The sequence below is a fragment of the Pseudorca crassidens genome, chromosome 15 (genome assembly GCF_039906515.1).
Source record: "Pseudorca crassidens isolate mPseCra1 chromosome 15, mPseCra1.hap1, whole genome shotgun sequence".
In the NCBI taxonomy this organism is placed as follows: domain Eukaryota; kingdom Metazoa; phylum Chordata; class Mammalia; order Artiodactyla; family Delphinidae; genus Pseudorca; species Pseudorca crassidens.
The window spans coordinates 6,153,484-6,175,071 of record NC_090310.1 but is presented as its reverse complement, the minus strand read 5'-3'; the positions used below and the strand labels follow the sequence as shown (position 1 = coordinate 6,175,071).

The 21,588-nt window shown below is 42.3% G+C and overlaps 2 protein-coding genes across 5 annotated transcripts in view; both read right to left on the bottom strand.

Moving 5' to 3' along the window:
- The window catches only part of TMEM225B (transmembrane protein 225B), a 44,599-nt gene extending 30,044 nt beyond the window's left edge, over positions 1 to 14,555 (bottom strand). Inside the window, exon 1 of the mRNA XM_067705677.1 lies at positions 14,417 to 14,555. The gene's annotated coding sequence lies outside the window, so the exon portion shown is untranslated. The remainder of the gene's footprint in view (positions 1 to 14,416) is intronic.
- ZNF655 (zinc finger protein 655) lies at positions 2,036 to 15,679 on the bottom strand. Of its 4 annotated transcripts, XM_067705649.1 has the most exons (5): positions 15,545 to 15,679; positions 14,417 to 14,579; positions 13,119 to 13,204; positions 12,597 to 12,723; positions 10,791 to 11,601 (listed from the first exon to the last, which is right to left on the bottom strand). In XM_067705649.1, the coding sequence occupies exons 2-5, from the start codon at positions 14,550 to 14,552 to the stop codon at positions 11,405 to 11,407; spliced, it is 546 nt and encodes a 181-aa protein (XP_067561750.1). In that variant the 5' UTR covers positions 14,553 to 14,579; positions 15,545 to 15,679; the 3' UTR covers positions 10,791 to 11,404. The 4 variants fall into 4 exon arrangements, with proteins under 4 accessions (XP_067561748.1, XP_067561749.1, XP_067561750.1 ...); XM_067705647.1 differs by lacking the exons at positions 10,791 to 11,601; positions 12,597 to 12,723; positions 13,119 to 13,204 and adding exons at positions 2,036 to 6,041; positions 6,547 to 6,651; XM_067705648.1 differs by lacking the exons at positions 10,791 to 11,601; positions 12,597 to 12,723; positions 13,119 to 13,204 and adding an exon at positions 2,036 to 6,041.
- Between the last annotated feature and the right edge of the window lie 5,909 nt (positions 15,680 to 21,588).

The following is a 21,588-nucleotide window of genomic DNA, read 5'->3' as shown; positions in this document are numbered from 1 at the left end:
TTGTTGATTTGTACAGAGCACCATCTATTTGAAACCATTCTTAAGTCTTGGATTTAACATCGGTTCCTTCATGCACTCATATTTTGAAGGGAGTGTTAAGACTTGATGCCGCATGATAACGAATGTTAGAGGCGTGTCAGTTTGCCAACTCCAGCAGGAAGTGCCTGTCAGGAGGCAGTTCCTACCACACAGACCACAAATGCCTAGTGATTTCTCTAGTCATATTTTAAGTTCTCCTAGCTCAGGGTGTCCCTCCCTGAACAATGCTAGTCCTGTACTGGTAAACGCTTGCTCGTTGATTTCCTCTTTTTTAGATTTTATGCTAAGTATCTCTCCTCCGTTGTAGCGTTTTTTATATTAGTATTTACATTAAAAACTTCTGGGCATTTAGTATATGACCAGTAGCTTTTACATTACCTCACTTAATTTTCATGCTATTAACAACCACACTGTATACACAAGAAAACTAGAAAGGCTAATTAAGTAAAATGTCCAAAGTCATATAGCTAGTAAAATTCAAACATATGTCTCATTCCAAAGTCATCGCTTTGACTCATTCGTCTTCTTTACTCAATGGATTGTTTAATGCATTTGATTAGGTTAACTGTATCCACCGGCTTCCACTAAATATTGCCTGCCAACTGTATTACTGAATGAATGAAAGGACATAAGATGTTACATACTTGGATGTGAGAAATTCCATCGTTTCTGAGACAACACCCTATGGGCTTCCTTTGAACTTTGTTCTCAAATCCTCAGTTACCCACGTACTATTTCCTAAGGTGAGGCATTCTCCAAAGAGCTCATTTATTACTGACTTGAAAATGCCATACTCTTTCCTCTGCAGGCCTTCTGACATGCTCTCTTTTGCCCAAAATACTCTCCCTGCTCCACTCTCAGCACTCTCCATCTCTAGTCTACCGATCCACTCTTGCTCAAGCCGAAAACCTAGGAACCAAACTTGATTTTCCCATTCCCCACTCTGCTCCACCACTATAATATAGTCAGAGGTGATAGTAAACCTTGGTAAGAATATGTATCCATTAGTAAGTCCTAGTTGGCAGAAAAATTAAGAATGCATGTGGGTCATTGAGAAATGGAAATATAAATCTAGTGATGGCAGTGGGGGTGTCTTGGCAGAAGATGGGAATTCAGGAGATTTGACCTGTAGCCTGTCGTCAAAATTGTCAAGCCTGTTTCAAAGGGTGGGGCAGGGGGGTTCTAACTAGCTCCCAAAAGATACTGGGATATTTTCTCCCAGCTTCCCAGAGAGCTCTGGGAGCATTTAGGATCAGCTGCAAACTAATGGTGAATCACTGGGTGTGTAACAGGGAACAAAGAACTATCAAAGAAAACGTCTCTTCTCTAGGTTCTGGGATGTGTCCGATACCAACATCACGATGATGGAAAGCTGTGGAGTCAAACAGCCCTGACTTTGAGCTTACTGTGTGACCCTACAGGTTTTTCAACCTCTCTACACCTCAGTTCCTCTGTAAAACGGAGCTGGTTCCCTTGCAGAGTTGTTGTGAGGACTGTTTGAATATGTGCATATATATATACCTGTGTACGTAGGTAGGTGGACAGATAGATAAAATTAGGTGTTCCAACTATTAGATTTCTTCTCTTCCCTCCCCTGTCTTCAAGGCTAAAAAGACTAAGAACACAAACTATACTGGACCGATTAAATATCAGCAAGTTTAAAGAGACAAGTTACTTGCCCTCAAGGATTATTTTGGTTTCTCATTTTTTAAAATGTGTTTTATTTAAAAAACACATTCTGCCCAGCTCTACTGAAACCTCAAACTATTTACCCTTAATGTGCCAACAGCATCCCAACCGAATAACCCTTTAAATTGTAAACACTGACTTTATTGCAGAGGTCTGTGGAAGAGCAAGCTTTGTACCTGTACGAAGGAGAGTGATTTATTCCCGCTGTAAAGCAGGTTTCTAGAAGGAACTGAGTTGCAGCCAGGAAGGTGATTCTAAGATTCCCAAATGCTTCTGGCTGAGGACTTCAGATTTTATTTGAAACAGATTCTCAGAGTACCAAACACACCTTTATTCAAGTGGAAGTACAAAAGCACATTCCTAAACCAAATGCATACATGTGATTTTTTACATTTTCTGCTATTTAGAGATTACTTAATCCTCTGTTTCATAATCACTGGAGGTGATTACCCGTGTTCTCTATCCGTAGGGTATATATGGTCATAGACAGGAAAACGAAAACATGCATTTTTCATATGCTTTTACATTTAGATCATTCATTTAGGTCCCTACCGTGCCCTGATGAGATCCTATGCTTGCTGATGGCTAAGAGGTAAAATACTGTGGTAGAACTACCCTAGAGGTTATTAGCCATAAGAGGCTTACAGAGTAAGCAATGAATTTTTATATATTTGTTAAGGATCCCTAGAGAATATTTTAACATATGAATTATGAAAGCCTCAATCGCCGGAACGACGACTAGAATTTTAAATAACACTGTCTTATTCACAAAATATGTTGACGCTTAAGATGGAAAAATGCAATAGAATGCTTTGACATCATCTAAAGAATCATGAACTCTTGCTAGGTGTTATGACAGTGACACTGAACTCTGGAGCCAACATCTGTGCTCAGTTTCATCAATCAAAAAAAAATGTTATTTTATATGGCCTGTAGACTCTAGTAAAATACAAAAAATATGATGATGTGTAAACAATTAAAAGCGGGTAATGAAAAACTGTAATGGTTAGATTTTACAGGCATATCTGCCATTCTTGAAATATACTATAAAAATATTACACAAGAACAGCAATACCTTTGATGGAAGGCAGCATTCCCTTACGAACATCTCTGATTTTAGTATATGTTCTTTACGTTTTACCCTATCAAAAGCAGACTTGAGCATTCTGCTGGCCTTCAATGGACATATATAAAATAATTCTGAACTTAGACATGCAGAATAGGCGCTGAATATAGCTAGGCTACCACCAGTCTTGTTGGCTTCCTAAGGTCTTTTTCATCTCTTTTAGAAGGCTGTGAATGCTAACACAGCTAAGAATTTGGGTGTCACTTGAAAATGTTTAGCTGCCTGCCACAAACTCAGGGGAAACAGAATCCTTCATACTCATGGATGGACAGGGTGTGTAAATCCATTTCTTTTAAAGGAAGATAATTTGCATTAGGAGAGAAGACACCAAAAAGGCAAGTAGGGGTGGCATACCTGCTGGTGTAAAGCTTAAAACTAGGAAACCATCATTGAAGGTGCTTAAGAGAATGGAGAAATCAACAGGAATCCAAATGTTACGGCTGGAAAGAAATAGGGTCCTCAGAAAACAGCAGGCCTAAGAGTCTGTTTTGGAGAGAACTTTGACTGAGAACAGTAGAAAAAGCTAAATGAGAAACTTTCCAGAAGTTGACATGTTTTAACATTGGTGTATCAATTTATCTTAGGGAAGCTGTGAACAATAAGAACCAACTTCAGGAAAAATAAAAATGTTTATAGGCCACATTAAAATAAAAATAGCTTAGGGGCTTCCCTGGTGGCACAGTGGTTGAGAGTCCGCCTGCCGATGCAGGGGATACGGGTTCGTGCCCCAGTCCGGAAGATCCCACATGCCGCAGAGCGGCTGGGCCCATGAGCCATGGCTGCTGAGCCTGTGCGTCCGGAGCCTGTGCTCCACAACGGGAGAGGCCACAACAGTGAGAGGCCCGCGTACCACAAAAAAAAATAAAAATAAAAATAAAAATAGCTTAAATGAGTTCCATAAATAAAGCATACATACCTACTTATAACATCTATTAAATAAAAGAATGCCACGAGAAAACAGAACTGCATTCACCAAGTCACTCCTCTGACTAGATTCTTCTGCAATGAAAAAGACTGGGACTATATATTAACGATTTCATATGCAAATAATAATTTTCCCTTCAATATTTTGATGTTGAATAAAGCCTGAAATACGGTGCTAAATGTTTCCACTTGCATTATATCAAATTCCTGTCTGGTGTGGATATTCTGATGATGAAAAAAGACTTGAACTCCTAGACTTGTCATTTACTATATACCCAAATGACTTCTCTTGGGTATGAATTCTTTGCTGAATGAGGGTTGGCATATGGCTGAATCCTCCCACACATACACATTTATTACATTCATAGGTATTCGGCATGAAATGAATTTGATGCTCACCATGTAGTTTCTTTGACTGAAGGCTTTTTCACGTTTATAGGGTTTCTCTCTAGCGTGTATTCTTTTATGTCAACTAAGACTTGAATTCTGACTGAAAGATTTTTCACATTCTTTACATATGTAGAGTTTCTCTCTAGTATGAATTCTCTGATGTCTAGAAAGGGCTGAGCTCTGATGGAAGATATTCTCACATGCATCACATTTATAGAATTTTATTCCAGTATGAATTCTCCAATGGTGACTAAGGTATGAAAATAGCATGAAGCATCTACCACCTTCAATGTATTTGTAGGTTTTCTCATTGATATGGGTTCGCAGGTGTAAAGCGTTTAACACGGACTAATAGCTTTCCAACGTTCGTCACATTCAGAAGGCTTCTCTCTGGTGTGAATTCCCCAATGATGAACAAAGGTTGAGCTGGGACCAAATCCTTTACCACATTCAGGACACACATGAACTGGTGTGAACTCTCAGATGCTGAATGAGGCCTGAACTTGACTAAATGTCTCCCCACGTTCATTACATTCACAAGGTTTCTCTTTGGTATGAATTCCTTGATGGTGGACGAGGTGTGCTCTCTGACTGAGGTTCTTTTCCCACACATCACAATCAAAGGCTTTTTCTCTGGTGAGGACTTCCTGTTGCAGGACAAGATCTGAGCTATGGTTGAAATTATCCTGATAATCATTACACTCATAGGATTTCTCTTTCCTATGAATTTTGTGATGCTGAATAAGGCATGAGGTTTGACTGAAAGCTTTTCCACATTCATTACATTCATGTGGTTTCTCTCCTGTGTGAATTCTTTGATGCTGAATAAGATGGGAATTCAATCTAAAGTCTTTTCCACATTCATTACATGTATAGGGCTTTTCTCTGAGACGAATTCCTTGATGCTTAATAAAGGTCAACCCACATTCGTTGTATTCATAGGACTTCTCTTCACAATGGACCTTCTGATGTTCAGCTAAGTGTGAGGTATGACAGAAGTCACTGCCACACACAGTACACTTACAAGGCATCTCTCTGTGAACTCTCTGATGTTGAGTGAGGTGTACACTACGACTGAAGACTCTTTCACAACTGCTACATTTATAAGATTTTGCTCTAGTGTGAATCCTCTTATGCTGAATTATGTCTGAGCTCTGACTACAGGATTTGTCAGACGCCTCACAGGATTTATCAGATGCTTCACATTTATAGGGTTTTTCTCTAGTGTGTATTCTTTTATGTCGACTAAGACTTGAACTCTGACTGAAAGATTTTTCACATTCTTTACATTTGTAGGGTTTCTCCCTAGTATGAATTCTCTGATGTCTAGAAAGGGCTGAGTTCTGATGGAAGATTTTCTCACATGCATCACATTTATAGGATTTCTCAGTGGCAGGAATGCTCTCCCATTTATTAAGGTGGGAGAGTTCCATTAAACTTTCCTTATACTCATTACTCTGAAAATCCTGTGTTAGATTTATTTGCTCATGTTTACCAGCTGAATTCTGGTTGAGGCTCATGTCATACTTATCAATGTCATCAACATTCTGTATTCTAAGAACTCTCTGATCTGCATCAAGAGTTGAGTCCAGACTGAAGCTTTTTTCAGGTTCATTACATTCACTGTTCTTCTCACTGGTGAAGGTTTTCTTACTGATTGTTATTTGCCTAAACTCTCTCTCCAGGAAGAGAAATTTCCTTAAGATTTCCTGAAGCCTTTCTAATCTGTCCTCAGTCTTATACACTTCTCTAGTCTCAGGAACTTGGGCAATATCCTTTTTGAGTCTTCCTACTCTCACTTTGTATGAATGTACTTCTTCTGGAATTTTCTGCTTAGGAATCAACAGCTTGTTTTCTTCTCTGGTCTCTCCATCTGATTCAATATATAAATAGAAAATGCAAATGTAATCTGTACCCTGTGCTTAGAAAAACAAAACTTAGAGAAGAGAAAACTAAATAATCTACAATCTACCAGGGTAAGAGAAGTTTATTTACTCTGAAACACAGGAACAAAATCTCAACAGCAGATGCAAGGGCATGAATAGGAGCAGTGAGGTAGGATCCAAGTGGTCCAAGGTGTGGGAGAAATAGAGGGCAGGTTCAGCAGAGTAAGAAGATAACCAATTAAGGTGTTTCAATGGAGATAACAGGGAACTAGTTCAACAGAATCATAGATAAGCAACTTGAATAGGGACCTAGTACAACTTATGGATAAGGGACAAAGTAAGAGTTCATCAAAACTGAACGGAAAAGGAAAGAGCTCTCCGTTCTGGGATACAGACAGAGCTCTTCATTGACTGCCAAAGCAACTACAGCTTGGCTCAACAACTAGACTTTACTTCCCTGCTAATTTATCTGATTGATTCTGCCTTACTCACCTGAGCAGTCATCTCTTAAGACTTCTCTATTCTTAGTTTCCAGATCAAAGACCTGTAGATCTTGTTCCAGCTGGGAGATCCCATCAGGCTTGGAAATTGGAAATCCTGCTCACAGAGAAGGAAATGGGATGTGGCAATTTATCCCCAGATACTACACCAGCCACTTTTTCTCTTAATAATGGCTAATGGAGAAAGAAAGTAAATTCTTAGAAGACATTAGGAAGGCCTGGAGAGTGAGAAGGCCAAAGACCTTCTACAAGGAGTTCATATTTGTGCTCTAGAAAGAGGTATGCTAAGGGGCAAGTTGATGACTTTTGGGAGCATAAGTATTCATTTACACACACTCAGGGAATGTGGCGTGAGTGTGTACCTGTCTTCACAGAAATTATCATTATCACTCCTCATCTGTTGCCTACAGATTACTCTTTGTATTAGACCTGGCCTACAAGTATTAGACCTGGTCAAAATGGAGGTCATCAAAATATAACTCTGCTGGACTGGAGAAAGGTGAATTCTCAAGCACCTGTTGTGCGGTGAGCTAAACTGTAGCAATAGAATCAGTGAAGGCTGAAAAAATATTCCAAGGACCAATCTCAAGAAACAATTCATTTCAGGGCACATGAGGAAACAAATAATATGACACATCCTTACCCCTTAGGAGCTTATACTCTTGTTTATTCAACAAACATTTATGGAGTGCCTCCTATATGCAAAGTATGTAGGAGATAAAGAGCCCAAGCAGATAAGGTCCATCCCCTCAAGGACCTTACACTCTAACTGCAGAGACAGATATAAATAACTTACACTAATATGATACAGTGAGGAAGATGCAATAAAAGTGCATTTTCACACAAAATGGTCTTTCTCTGGCTTGCATAATGGACTGCTAGGATCTCATCTCTTTTATTTTTTTATTTTATTTTTTTTTTATCTCATCTCTTTTAAAGCAAAAGCAAGAGGCAGTCTGCTTCTGAGGTGGGGCAGAACTATTACAGTATCAAAGGGGCAGTTTTTACACGTATTCAGCCCATAAAGCTTCCAGTAGCACACATACAAGGTCTAGCTCAAGCCCCTCATCTCCAAAAGCCTTTCTCTGCACTTACTGAATGTCTACAAACTGTATTATGTGTTCTTCTTATCCTGACATGTCTCTATATAATGAAGTTTACAGATTTTTTTAAATTGTTTTCAGGTATTATCATCCCTACCTGATTTATAAACTCTTTGATAACAGGGACCATGTACCTTGTATCTTGCACTTCTTTTCATTCATTTATTTAAAAGCTACTCATTGAGTGCCAATTTTGTGCCCAAGTGTCAACAGATAATCAATGTTTTAAAAAGGGCTCTGGGCCTGAAAAGTATGATAAACCAATAGTTGTCCTATGGGATTCCACATGACAGCTTAAGAGCAGGGAGATCAGAACAGATATAAAAAAGGCATTTACTGTGTTTCTGAATTCCTGTTGGGCATAGAGTCAATTCTCTTTTTGGACACATTTTAGTTAAGGTCCTCCATGTCAAATGAAATAGTTTTGCAAGTTTAAAAAAAGTTAGTATGACATGACACAGCAACTACTCTGCTCAGAATTCTGATAACATAATTCGCAACTTTTGACAGATATTTATTAAGGTGTTTCTAGGTATTTGAAAATTGAAATTAATTTTGGTTACTCTATATCTACACTTAAATCACTTACACACAACAAAAAAGATCATCTTCTTGTTGGATTAGGGGTTTGATTTTAGACACATGTTTAAGGTAATGTAGGAAGGTATAGAGAATGCCTAGCAGGCAGTTAGAGATACAAGACTGCAGTTTAGAAGAGAGAAAGGGATTCAAGATACAGACTTAAAGTCACTTGTATTATCAAAATATTAAGCTAAGATTCACTAAACATTTGGTAGGTGCAAAGTACCACACCAAGAGCTTTATAAGCTTTTACTCACTTAATACTCACCATACCTTCATGAGATAGGAATTATTACTGTACCAATTTTACAAATGGGAAAACTAAGATTCAGAGAGGTTAAGAACGTTGCCCAAGGTCATGATAACTGGTGAAGCTGGGGCTCAAACAGACAGTCTTATTTCAGAAACCGGCTTTTAAATAATCTACTAGTAAAAAATAATGATTGTGAATGAAATCCATCCCTTCCTCTAAATATGTACAGAAAGAGAACAGAAGACCAACATAGTGACAATGGAGCAAAAGGTGAAAATAATAAAAAGAACAGAGAAACAGTAATTAGAACAATACACGGAGAGACAGGATCCAACAGATTTAGAATCATGACGTTTAATTAAAAGGGACCTGAGAGAACATTTAGTGTCAAAGGAATGAAAATCTCTTCGTAATAGGCACAGCCTGAGCAATATTCAATCTGAGAAAATTCCATTATGAACAAACAATTTGAACACTCTCCTGAAATCTTCGTCTGTATTAAGAAATCTGGTCCATAGCTCCCACTTGCTGCCCCTTCGGAAAGAACATGTGCTGGTAAGTAACCAGCACAAGCCAGGTGCTTACGCACATAACCTGATTTAAGCCTTGACACAACCCAGGAAGCAGACATTATTTTTTGTTTTATAGATGGAAATGTCATTATAATCGGTTTAAATATCTGCTCAGTCACAGATGGTAAATGGAACCCACAGTTAACATTCTTTCCAATCTATACTAAGGGTCACAGAAAGCATTAAAGCAGGTTTTCTCACCACTGGCCTGAATGCCTTTTTCCTAGATTTAAGTCAAAAATCTACGCTTTCAAAATATGTATTTTTCCTATCGAAATTTGAAATTTTTCCTATCTAAAATTAATTTTTTATTAAAACATTTTGATTTTTAAAATTGAAACCTTGACAGTTTTCTAATTAGATTTTTAACTTAATCTGATCTTTAAAAATAACATTTAAAATTTACCTCATTGTTTGTTGCCTATACCAGTGCTGTGCTAAGATTTTAGCCATCTAAAAGCTGCATGCTTTTCTTCCTGGTCCTTAATAAACACACAAATAAAATCTCTCCTTAGCTATATTGTTCCTGTGTAGATACCTATTATAATGGAATGTATCCTCTAACAATTTTACTTTTTCTTGAATCCATGCCCTTTCTGCTCCCAAACTGTATAACCTCATGCCTGTCTGTCCATTTTAAATTACCATGATAGTACAGAGCCATAAAAATATAAAAAAACACTATATGTGGTTGGACTAACTGTCCTAAGGCACAAAACAGTGAAAAAGCGTGGGCTTCAGAGTCAGATCAGAGTCCATAGCCTAGCTTTGTCCCTGGATGGATCACTTAACTCCTCTTAGCCTCGGGTATAAAACAGAATAATACCTGCTCACAGGGTTATGGTAAGGATTAAATGAGATATGTTAAGTAGTAGTGAACAACTGTGGTAGTGAAAGACATTCTATACAAAATCATTTTTGCCCTCACGACATCAACTTCAAAAAGCAAGGGGTATGTGCCAAACATTCCTGATTTATCAGCTCACTCACCATCCAGTAGAGTTCTGGGAAGCAGCTTTCTAATGCTGTCACCTAACAGGGCACCTGCCACACTGCCCCATGTGAATTGTAATCCAAGCTTTTTTCCCAGTCTTATTAATCTCCAGCACTAAGTCACAGACGACTTCCCTTTGGGTATGACCCCCAAGCCAGTAATTCACTCACTGGCAACAGTATATGCTTCTTTTTAGATGTGGTAATGAAAATTTTTACCTACTTTTTTATTCTTTTACTCTGTTCATACTCTGTATATTTATTATTGTGTAGTGGAAGCACTTAACCAAAAGACCAAAGTTCTGATATCTGTGACAAATACAACTCAGAGCTACTATCATGGGAAAAAGGTATGAACTGGAAAACAGGGCTGCTAAATCAGAGACTGAATTATAAAGTCCTTATTTTACAACACAAAACATTAAGCTAAGTTAACTAAGTGTATAAACTTCAATTTCAAGTGGAGTTTGCTGAACCCCCAAATATGAAAATTACCTCCTAAAGATTGTAAAAAATAATTACTAAGGAGAGGCTGCTGACTTGGTCACAAAAACAAGTTGAGTAGGAGGGCTTCTTTTACGTAATTGTGCCCAGCATGTGTGACTGTGCATACGTGTCCTGTGTATGTGCAGAGATGACAGAGGAAATGGGATAAAATTCAATCTAACAGTATGCTGTGCTGTTAGGCTGATTGAACTACTAAGAAGTTTCTTTACTCCAAAAAGTAGACAGGTTAACTGTTGGAAATTATGTAATTATTAGATATTAACAGTAATTTACAATTACATATCACTTTACAATTTACAAGTTGTTGAATATACATTCAATTTGACAGCCTGAAGGAAAGACAGCCTTTCCATTCCATTGAGGAAAGGCTAAGGAACACTTGACCAGGAAAGGTCATATAAACGCATCAATCTGTACAGCCCCACAAAGAATAAACGGGACAAAGGCAGGACCCTGGAGGGGGCCACAGGGATTTAAAGGAAGCAAAAGACTAGAACGTTAGAAAGGCCCAGGGGTCTCAGGAGATTTAGGCAACAGAAGGGGCAGGTCATGTTCACTACAGAAAAGGAGGGGCACACAGTGTATGTTCCACAGTCTAAAATAACATGAAAAGATCATAACCGAAGAGCTGGAGTCGAACTTTGTGGTTTCTGAGAACACAAGTCGATGACCACCAACCATGGCTTCTGATTGAGCTCAGAATTCAGGGTTCAAAATTCTGGTTGCAACGGAGGGCTTCCTTGGCCCTTTGAAATTTATCAAAGGTCATCTGAGGAGCTGCAATTTTACATAGTGGTGGCATCCTGAGAAGCATCTACTCCATCAATCAAGTGTAATATCTCATAACCGTGGAAAAGGAGTTTCCGAGCGGGGACGAGCACTATCGATGGGAAGCCGATACCTGGGCCATCTCTTGGAGATTCCTGCTGAAAGGACTGCAAGTGTTTCTCCAGAGAAAGCACTTGCCTGGGTATGACTCAGGGCCGGGCAGGAATTCACACTATGAATCCGGGTGGTGGGAAGGCGGAGAAGTATGCCTACGAAGATCAAAGAGCCAGGAATGGAAAACATACTAAAAACCTTCCCAGTGGGCAGGCTGCCTCCCCACAGATAAGAAGACCTCTTTAATCCTGAGTGTAATCAAGGAGACAAAACAACACCCTGGATGCCACCAGCACAGGCAAAGCAAAAAAGAGTTAAAAAAAAAAAAGAGAGAGAGAGGGAGAGAAAGAGAAAAGAAAAAGTATGATTAAGTACATACATACATAACAAAGAAAAGAGCAGCAGAGACAGGCAAAAAAAGAAAGAGGAGCAATGCTCACACCGAGGGGGATGCCGACAACTCCCACTGATCCTTCTCTACACCACCACAGGCTGTCTAATCTCAGCTGCCAACTGCACCATCCAAATGACAAAGGAGAGACTCGGTCTAAGTCTGAGACTTCTGCAGCTCGGGTGAGGTTACGCAGCATTACCTTCTGGGTGACTCACTGAAATGTACTCGCAGTGAGTCATGCCTTGAAATCAAGTCTCTCAAATTTTGCCTACTTGCAGATGAATTTAGGGATCTTAAGAGGTGAGGGATTATTCAACAAAGACGTTAGCCTATCTTAAAAAAAAAAAGGCATTTCTTCTTCTGAGAAAAATGGGAAACTCTCAGATACAGGGGCACTGAATTACCAGGTAGGAAAGTGTCTGGTTGTGGGTTGGGAGGCCCTAGAGTCTCTCTCATAAAAAAGGAAAAGATAGGGAAAGTGAGAACTTGCAAAGCACCAGCAAGTTTCCCTTTTCCAACAGGGAACAGATGCCCCACAAAAGCAAGAAACATTAACTGAGATTAAGGAGTAGAATGTCTCCTCCTGAAACCCCCGAAGGAAACCCACTCCCAGAGGAGACGACCTTAAAGAAGGAGGAATCGGAGGTTCTACGGCCAGGGATCTGAGCCACACTCAGAGACCTCACACCTACTCAAAAACAAGGAAGTAAAGAAATCCTAAGCGGTAAACTGAATAATAAGAAAGGCAATCCTTACCCAGTGAGACCAGGTTCCCATAATTCTCTAACATCACTTCTCTGTAGAGAGCCCTCTGAACAGGGTCCAGGCATCCCCATTCCTCTCGAGTAAGGTGCACAGCCACATCCTCGAATGTCACAAACTCCTGAAATAACACAGCCTGGCTGCTCTGGGGAAGGAGGCCACCACAGCATCATGGCCAGAGAATGAAGGAGATGATGCAGAGGGTCTGCAGGGTGCATTTATGGTGGAAAGGAGGGAGAACAGAGTAGAATCTAGGGAATAGGTTCCACAACCCTTTAACATCTAATAAGCGCCCATGACAGCACCAAGGATAAAGGAAGTGTTTGCTGGTGGTATTGGGGAGATGGAAAGGTGGTTTCTGTGAAGTCCAGGTCTCTGAAGATGATCAGCACCCAACCTGGGGTCTGCTATTAAAAAAAAAAAATTCAGGAAAGGTTTATGGATGGGATGAGGAAAGGACCACACTCAATCAGCAGCAATAGTCCCTGAGGAAAAGCAGAGGGTTCCTCAGCTCACCTGGTACCTGGCTGTTAGGAGCGCAGCTGCCTGGTCTCCTGGGCTTCCCTCGTGGGGAAGAGCAGGCACCTGGGGGACAGGTGGAGCTGAGGGAGGAGAAAGGAGCCAAGAGTGAGAGCAGCCCTTCCCCAGGGCTCCCTTACACAAGAGAGAGTCAGTGGGACCCTTACTCACATCAACATTACGGTAAAACCAACGAACGTTTATCGGGTATTGACCATGTTCTGCACCTTCTCAGCACCTGCATGCCCTCCTTACACATGCTTAGACCCGTGATACAGGATTTTATTATGAAATCTCATATTGTACATTATTCCATGACATGACATACCTCTAACAGAAGGGTAAGCACTGTTACCTGTTTTGCAAATGGGCAAAGCAAAGCATAAAGATTTGCAGTGGCTCATCCAGAGCCACAGTTATTCAGTAGACTTTTGACCCTCTCCCAGACACTGTTCTGTAAACTTCATTAAGCCTTTCTTTTGAGACTGGGCACTGTCTCTGCAACCAGTGTGTAAGGCCCTCTAGAATAAGGAGTGGTCATCTGTTTCCTCATACTCCTTTCCACACTCTCACAATGCTCCACAGCACTCTACGCACCATGGCACTCAGCTGGTGTTCCTGACACACAAGTTATTTCAGGCACTGCAGTCGGCACAAGTGATCTCATACAAACTTCATACAAGACAAAGGCAGTACAAGAGAGATCAACCTCTCTCTATAATACATAAAAATGTTATTTTGTGGTCAACATGTGATATGTATACATTGTTATTTTACGGTCAATATGTGATATGTATACATTGGGCTCAACCAAGGAATTAGATGGTTGTTTTCTTGATCAAAATTAGATTAGTCACGAACACTGCAGTTGCAACAGAATGGCAGCTGGCAAAGCACAAAAGGTCAAGGAGGGAAGAAACTAAGTTAAGGGAACAGGGGGAGGGACAGGCCCTAAATCTAAGAGGAAGTGAAAGCAAGGCACGGGCGGTAAGGTGCGGCAAAAGCAGCATTTCTTAGAAATTATTCTGAATGTGGTAACTGCGATGAAGTGAAAGTTGCATGAAGGAGAAACAGCCAGAGCAGAGTGAGCGAAGACCACTCGGCCTATTAAAGGACAGGCTGACCTCAACAGAAGGGCAGAGATCAGGACTGGACTGAGTTGCGTCTGTGCCTCCCCTTCAAGATCTCCCTCTAGGGAGCAATCTTTCATTGAAATCCCTGGCCTCTCTCATACCAGGCCCAGGAGCCCTTCTGCACTCCCATTCTCCTGGATGGAAGTGGTCTCTCTGCCTTACCCCCAGTGAGTCCCTGTTCCATGTCGGTGTCCTGCACGAACTGAGGCTCTCGGGACAGACCCTCAGAGTGGGTCTCCAAAGGCTGAAACTGGACCCTTGGAGATCCTGCTGCTTCCTGGGCCGATATTTCCTCCATCCCTGTTCTGGAGGACGATGACCATCACTGCAGGGTGAGATTAGGAGAAATTATTGTAACAAGTTAAAACAACCCATCATTTTACATTCTCAGGACTTAGCAAAGTATCTTGCACACTGTAGACACAATGAAAATAGTTAATGATGATTAACCACCTAAAATAAACAGCAGGAAGAAAAATGGACATTATTCACGTTCAAATATTTAAGAACCAAGTCTTATGGTCCAAGTATGCAGTTTATTTGAACTCCACTAATCCAGAATTTGTGGAATTTTTTTTAATCAAGGAAACACAATTTAAGACCCTAAAATTTTCTGTGTAAATTGAAAATACTTGACATTTACAAACTTCTTTCAAGGTTCAGGTATGCACCCAGAGAAACACACTAGTTCCGATACTCGTAATTTTTTAAAAGCAGGCCCCTACGAATTTTTTGGTAAACACTGTCAGCCCCCTCTGAATTACTGAATGGCCTCAACTGATAACCAAGTTCCACTCTGGGGGGTCAGACCCTTCGATAACTCAGACTAGGTGGCAAGGCCCTTCCCACAATCCTGACAGTAAGCCAGGGAAGGGCTGCGACTCTAACAGGTCTGACTGGTTGTCCTTCACACCCAAGGACGCGGCAGCGCTCCGTCCCCTTTCCACACCCTCAGAAAGGGCCCTCGCGCCCGGCCCTCAGAAGGCCTCGCCCGGCGCTGCCCTCCTCCCACTTCCCTGCTAGGTCAAGACACGGTCCCAAAAGGGCGAAGCGGGCCCCAGAAACCCAGCTCACAGCAGGGCACGGTCACCGGGTCCTGACGGCGGGGCCCTCCGTCCGCGGGGTGTCGGGGCGAACCCTGACTGAAGAGACACGGGCCCTCGCACCCCGGCCCCGCGCGCCCCTGGGGACGGGAACCGCAGTCAGCCGGGGACGAGAGACTCCTCCTCCCCGGGAGGCTAAACAAGGAGCCAACCCACCGCGACCCCAGAACGCCTTCCGGGGACTCACCAAGCGGAGGGGCGGGCCGGTCGGCCGTCCGGTAGCGGACACCCTGGCTCACGGGGCCACCACAGCCTTTCGGGGGTCGCTCTAGGCTGCTCGGAGGCCGGCGCTTCTCTGTGGTACTTCCGGAGGCGGAGTCCGATGACTGGGGGCAGGGCGGGCCCCGGATGAGGGCCCCGGATGCGGGCTCCGGATAAGCGGGTGTCAGTCGCTAAGTCTTGTTTGTGAGGCTTTTCCATCCACGTCCTTCTGCCGGTCTCACCCTCCCTGCTGACCCTCGCTGGCCGCTCTGTAGCCAGTACATCGGTAGTGACCGCGACAGCCCCGGACTTGGGAAGGCGGCCCCGCTCTCCCTTCCCTGGCTGCAGCCAACCTTCGAGACTCCCCACGGGGTGGTGGCTCTTCCGCGGGCGTGCGTGTCGGGGATGAGGACGAAATATCCAACCTAGTGGTCCGACCTCCATGAGTCAGCCGTTCGGGAACTAGCACAGGGGTACAAAATACGCTGATTACAGCCAGGGTTGAAGGCGCTTCGGTTATATGAGAACCTCAGAAAATCATAGGATCGAAACATAATACGGTTCTTGGGGGAAGGTGGGGGCATTGAGCAAGTTGGAGTGGAAGAGAGACTGGGAAAGAGCTGTGTTCCTGGTGGAAAGACGGGACTCTGCAGAAGGAGGGATGGGTAAAGCACGGTGCACGTGGACAGGCAGGCCCAGGGCTAGCACAGAAGCCCCTAGGGCATTAGGACCTCCTGCATCCTTAGAGAATGTGATGTCTTGTGGTGGGACTAGGTCCGCCAGGGACTGGCAAGTCGACTAAAGAATCAAAACAGTGATTGGAAGGGACTTTAGGTACTACTCCTTTGTTTAAGCTCACAAATCAGATATTTACCCTTTAATGATATTTGACATTTACAGTTAAATATAAGAAAAATCAAGTGTGACATTCTCCATGCTTTTTCAAATTACATAAGCCTCTGGGAGATTCTGATATGCCTTCCCTTTCTCTCCTTGAGTATCTCATGAACCTACAGCAACTTCCTACTATGACACAATCTCTCTAGTCTATAGTATCTCTGTCACAATGGAGTGAGCATCACGGATAGGAAATGCACTGCTTAAAAAAAAAAAAATGCACTGCTTGGTCAATTGCTTGTTGGACAGCTCCAGTTAGAAAGTTTTTTTTTGTGTTGAACAGAACTATACCTCCTGGTGATGTCCATTGTTCCTGTTGCAATCCCTGGGACAACAGATGACACATTACTTCCTGCTTGTCATTAACAACTTGTTATGAACCAGGTTCGTTTGCCCAATGGGCAGCAAGCCAAACACTGAGAGACTGAGGTTGGCAGCAGAGTTTATTAAGACGGAAGCCAAGTGAGGAGGTAGGAGAACAAATCTCAGATCCACCTCCCTGAAGGTGAGGGACTTGAGATTTTTATTGGATAAAGAAGCAGGTTGGTCTTAAGTGTGGGGTAAGGTGATAGGAGGTTGGGGAAAGGTGAGGTAATCAGTGTTCTGCAAAGGCATATCTGAGTTACAGGCTTCTTAATGGGATGCATGTTCAAAAATGCAGGCACTTAGCATGATCTGAGCTTCGAGTTTTTGGCCCTCTGATGTCAAAAGTTCATTCGTCAGACACCTGCACAGGCTGAGTTTTAGGATCAGTGGTCCCAACCAGTCTTAGCCAGCTTGAACTGGACAAGAGCTGACTCCAAGTTTCTGAAAAACAGCTTTAGTCCCTGTTACTGTAGCCACTCATATGACAGAGGTGTTATCTATAGGGGTAGTTGAGGAATCTCGTGGTATATCATCTAGGCTACAAGAAGCTTGGAGGGTGTGTAACTTGAAAAAAATAATTTAAGCGAGCTTGTTCAGTGAAGGCAGAGGGTTTTTTATTTTATTTTATTATTATTTTTTTTTTGCGGTACGCAGGCCTCTCACTGTTGTGGCCTCTCCCGTTGCAGAGCACAGGCTCCGGATGCGCAGCCTCAGCGGCCATGGCTTACAGGCCCAGGCGCTCCGCAGCATGTGGGATCTTCCCGGACCGGGGCACAAACCCGCGTCCCCTGCATCGGCAGGCGGACTCTCAACCACTGCGCCACCAGGGAAGCCCAGCAGAGGGTTTTTTAAACAAGTTGTTCCTTTACCTGCTGTTCTGTAAAACAAGCTCAAGAATTGGGCACCATTTCAAGCTCTTCTAATGTTCTAGGATAGCTATAAGTTTGAGGTTCTTTCCTGAGTTGCCCCACAGGTTGTAGCTCTCAGCAGAGTGTTGCATTTCTACAGCAGAGGTGAGCAAACTATGACAGTGGTGCATCTGTGTCTAGCTCAGATGTCTGGCTCCCTAATACGTATTTGTAACACACACACACACACACACACAGACACACAGACACACACACACACACACACACACACACACACACACACACACACACGCGCGCGCGCAGCACAGGCCCGGAAAGCGGATGTTGACGCACTTCCGGCTTTTGTGACACTCTGGGTTCTGGCGAGCGGAGCGCCTGGGTCCAAGTCCACTGTCTTTTGGTCCCCAGACTCACCTCCCTTTTCTATCCCAGCACCCCAGGCTTCTCCGGGGTTCACGATGAAACGGGGTTTCAGCCGGGGAGGATGGGCGGGGGCGCAGGTGGATGTGTACGGCCGTGTTCCGCGATCCCCCTCGCCACGACCGTCCCCAGACGGGGTGGAGGGTCCGTGTCCCTGTCCTTCGTCCCAGCCTTGGCAGTAGGAAGCGCCGTCTCCCTGCAGATACAGCCTTGGATCCCTGGTTTCTGGACTGGGATGAGATGTCTCTGGGACCGGGAGGAGGCAGCCTGCGTGCCCCACCTACAACGCCTCGTCCTCGGTTTTCACCCCAGATGACCCTAGTCTAATTTCTGTGCTCCCCGATCGTCCCCCTTTGCTTTCCTTCTGGTGAAAGCTTGTCTCCTGGGTTCCTAGGGACCTCAAGGTGTAAAATGAGAAAGACCCTAGAGGCTACCAAGCTCCACGGTTTTGTTTTTGATTTTTTTAGTGAAGAAGTTTAAGACTCATAAGTGTTTGCAGATCATCCGCTCACCCCCAAATTCACCACCATTAATGGCAGTGATTAAAGAATGTTTGCAGCTTAGTGAATAAAGTGAGTTGAATGCAGGAAAACGTTACATGCACTTCACCCTCTTCTTTTCAGTTTCCGAGCTTCCTGAAAGCTTTTTTTACAGGAGTAATTTGAGACACCAGGTGAATTTTTCAATTGTGGAAGCCAACTGTGCTTGACTCAGAGGGCTGAGTAGTGAGGGGTGTCTGCCGTGGTGCGGCGGCAAGAGCAGATCGCTGGGCCACTTGCCCATTGGTCACTGGCACCCTCTCTGCCACTGATTAGCAGGATGCTCTTAGACAAAACACTAAGTCTCAAATTTATCCTAAGTAAGGTAAACTAGACTGCATATCTCAGAGGGCCCTTCCAACTTGGACATTCACTGATAGAGGGAAATTAACTGAAAAATGCAGCTAGGCCAAACTTAATGCCCCATCGCCATTTCCTGAAATGCCACCAGTATACACAAAGACGCTGTCATTGAGAGAGGCTGTTAAGTGGCAGAGGACCAAAGAAAACACTTATACAGGACTGTGCTACACAGATCATTTGCAATCAATAAATAAGTTGTGGAGAATACCTTGTAAGCAGATCAATGAAACCTCCTTACTACTTGCTGGAGAAATAGGTTGGTTACATAGTGTAATGGGAGACGTAGGTAACTTACCCATGGACACATTATTTACTTATGTATTTTAAACCTGTGCTGCTATAGTATTCCTCCCATCTTACTCAGATGCTTCAGAAGTAACCTGACAGTTGCAGTAGAGTAGCATCTCTTAATTTCTAAATGACATGCCCTTCCAAGTATTGAAATACCCGGCCTATAATGAATTTGTTGAACTTTCTCCAAATGGGCAAAAAATGTTGACATTGCATGCATTCAAACAAATGTTTTTTAAAATATCTCCTGGTTGCAACGAACTATGTCATGTGACTTAAGGGCCACAAAGTAAAAGACAGTCTTTATTCTTGAGGAGTAGTCTAGTTGAAATATGGCATGAAAGCATTAAAAATTAAATTTCAGGGTAAGAACTATCAAAATATTGCATACCAAACTGGAGACAGCCAGTGAGCTTAAGGTCAAGTGATGATTGAGTGCTGGAATCATTCAAGAAATGCAATATAAAACCCAGTCTTTCTACTGCTACTTGCCTAGAACATGGGCAGGAAAACACTCCAGAAGGGCCTGTCCATGTCCTGACCTCAGCCCCGTATCTTGAGTTTCACTCCCTTGGAGTCACTTCATTTTGATTCATACTGCCAGTGGTAGGGAAGGCCTCTAGGAATGTGTTATTCCCCATACCCCACCTTTAAATCTTTGATGAGATGTCAAAAACCAAGATTCCTTTTCCTTGATCTTAAAATACCTAAGAAAGAATGAGATTTTCAGACAATATATCACTAAAAATGAAGGGAAATGAGCAAAGAAAATAAAATAGTTGGAAGATGAAAATAAGAATGGCAACACAAATGATGACAGAATATAAATGCTATAAGGTGGCTATCAGGAAAGCTTAAATGGGTTTCAGTGTTTTTAAAAAATAAATACAAGTTTTCATTGTTTTCCCCTGTGCCCCAATGGGTGGTCTTGTACACCGTACTTTGGTGATCACTTTTTAAGAGTATCTAGATGGCAGTGTAGCAGCATAGTTAGGACCCTGGACTTCAGACTTGGGTTTGAGTACTGGATCCACTACACTATGTTGTTAGACACATTATTTAATCTTTCTCAGCTTTTAAAATAGGAATAATAATTGTGTGCTTCATTAGGCTTCCATGAGACTTAAATGAGCTGTGCATGTAATGTACCGAATCTGCCTGGTACACAGCTAACATGAATGGCAGTTACTCCGCATTTACTGTGTCACGTCATTGGATTTAGTGACTTGTCTTCATGGATGAGGTGTAAGCAGCATAGCAACACTGTGTTAACCTTTTAATACTGCTATTAAATTTTTCTACCCTGCAGGACAGCAAAAACTGATCTCATAAAACATCTAGGACAAAAAGGAAAGTCCTGCAGACAGACCCTGTTTGGATCAAGTGAGCCAGTTCTTTGAACCCGAACAATGACTGCTGAATCAGGCAATGCTACAGATTTGTCTCCCCAGGCTACCCAGGAGATGGAAGGCGCAGTGATCGTGAAAGCGGAGGAGGAAGAGGAAGAAGATGAGGAAGACCGTTTTCAAACAGAAAGAAATAGCCTAGAGTTATCAGCCCAATTTCTTAGTCGTTACACAACTATGAATGAGAGAGCCTTAATATCATCATATTTAGTGGCATATCGAGTGGCAAAAGAGAAAATGGCTCACACAGCTGCTGAAAAATTATTCTCCCAGCATGTATGGATATGGTACGTACCATCTTTGATGATAAATCAGCTGATAAATTAAGAACTATACCTCTTAGTGATAATACAATATCTCGTCGAATCTGTACTATTGCAAAACATTTAGAAGCAATGCTTATGACACGGCTACAGTCTGGTATAGATTTTGCAAGCCAACTTGATGAGAGCACTGATATTGCAAGTTGTCCCACACTCTTGGTATATGTCAGGTATGTGTGGCAAGATGATTTTATAGAAGATCTGTTGTGTTGTTTAAATTTAAATTCACATATAACTGGATTAGATTGATTCACTGAATTAGAAAAGTGCATTGTTGGTCAACATAAATTAAGCTGGAAAAATGGTAAAGGAATTTCAAGTGATGGAGCAGCAAATATGACTGGGAAACATAGCAGAGTTATTGAAAAATTGTTAGAAGCCACCCATAACAACTGTCTTTGGAATCATTGTTTTATTCACCGAGAAGCTTTGGTATCCAAAGAAATTCCACCGAGCCTAATGGAGGTATTGAAACATGCAGTGAAAATTGTTAATTTTATTAAAGGAAGCTCATCGAATAGCCGACTTCTTGAAATACTGTGTTCAGAGATTGGAG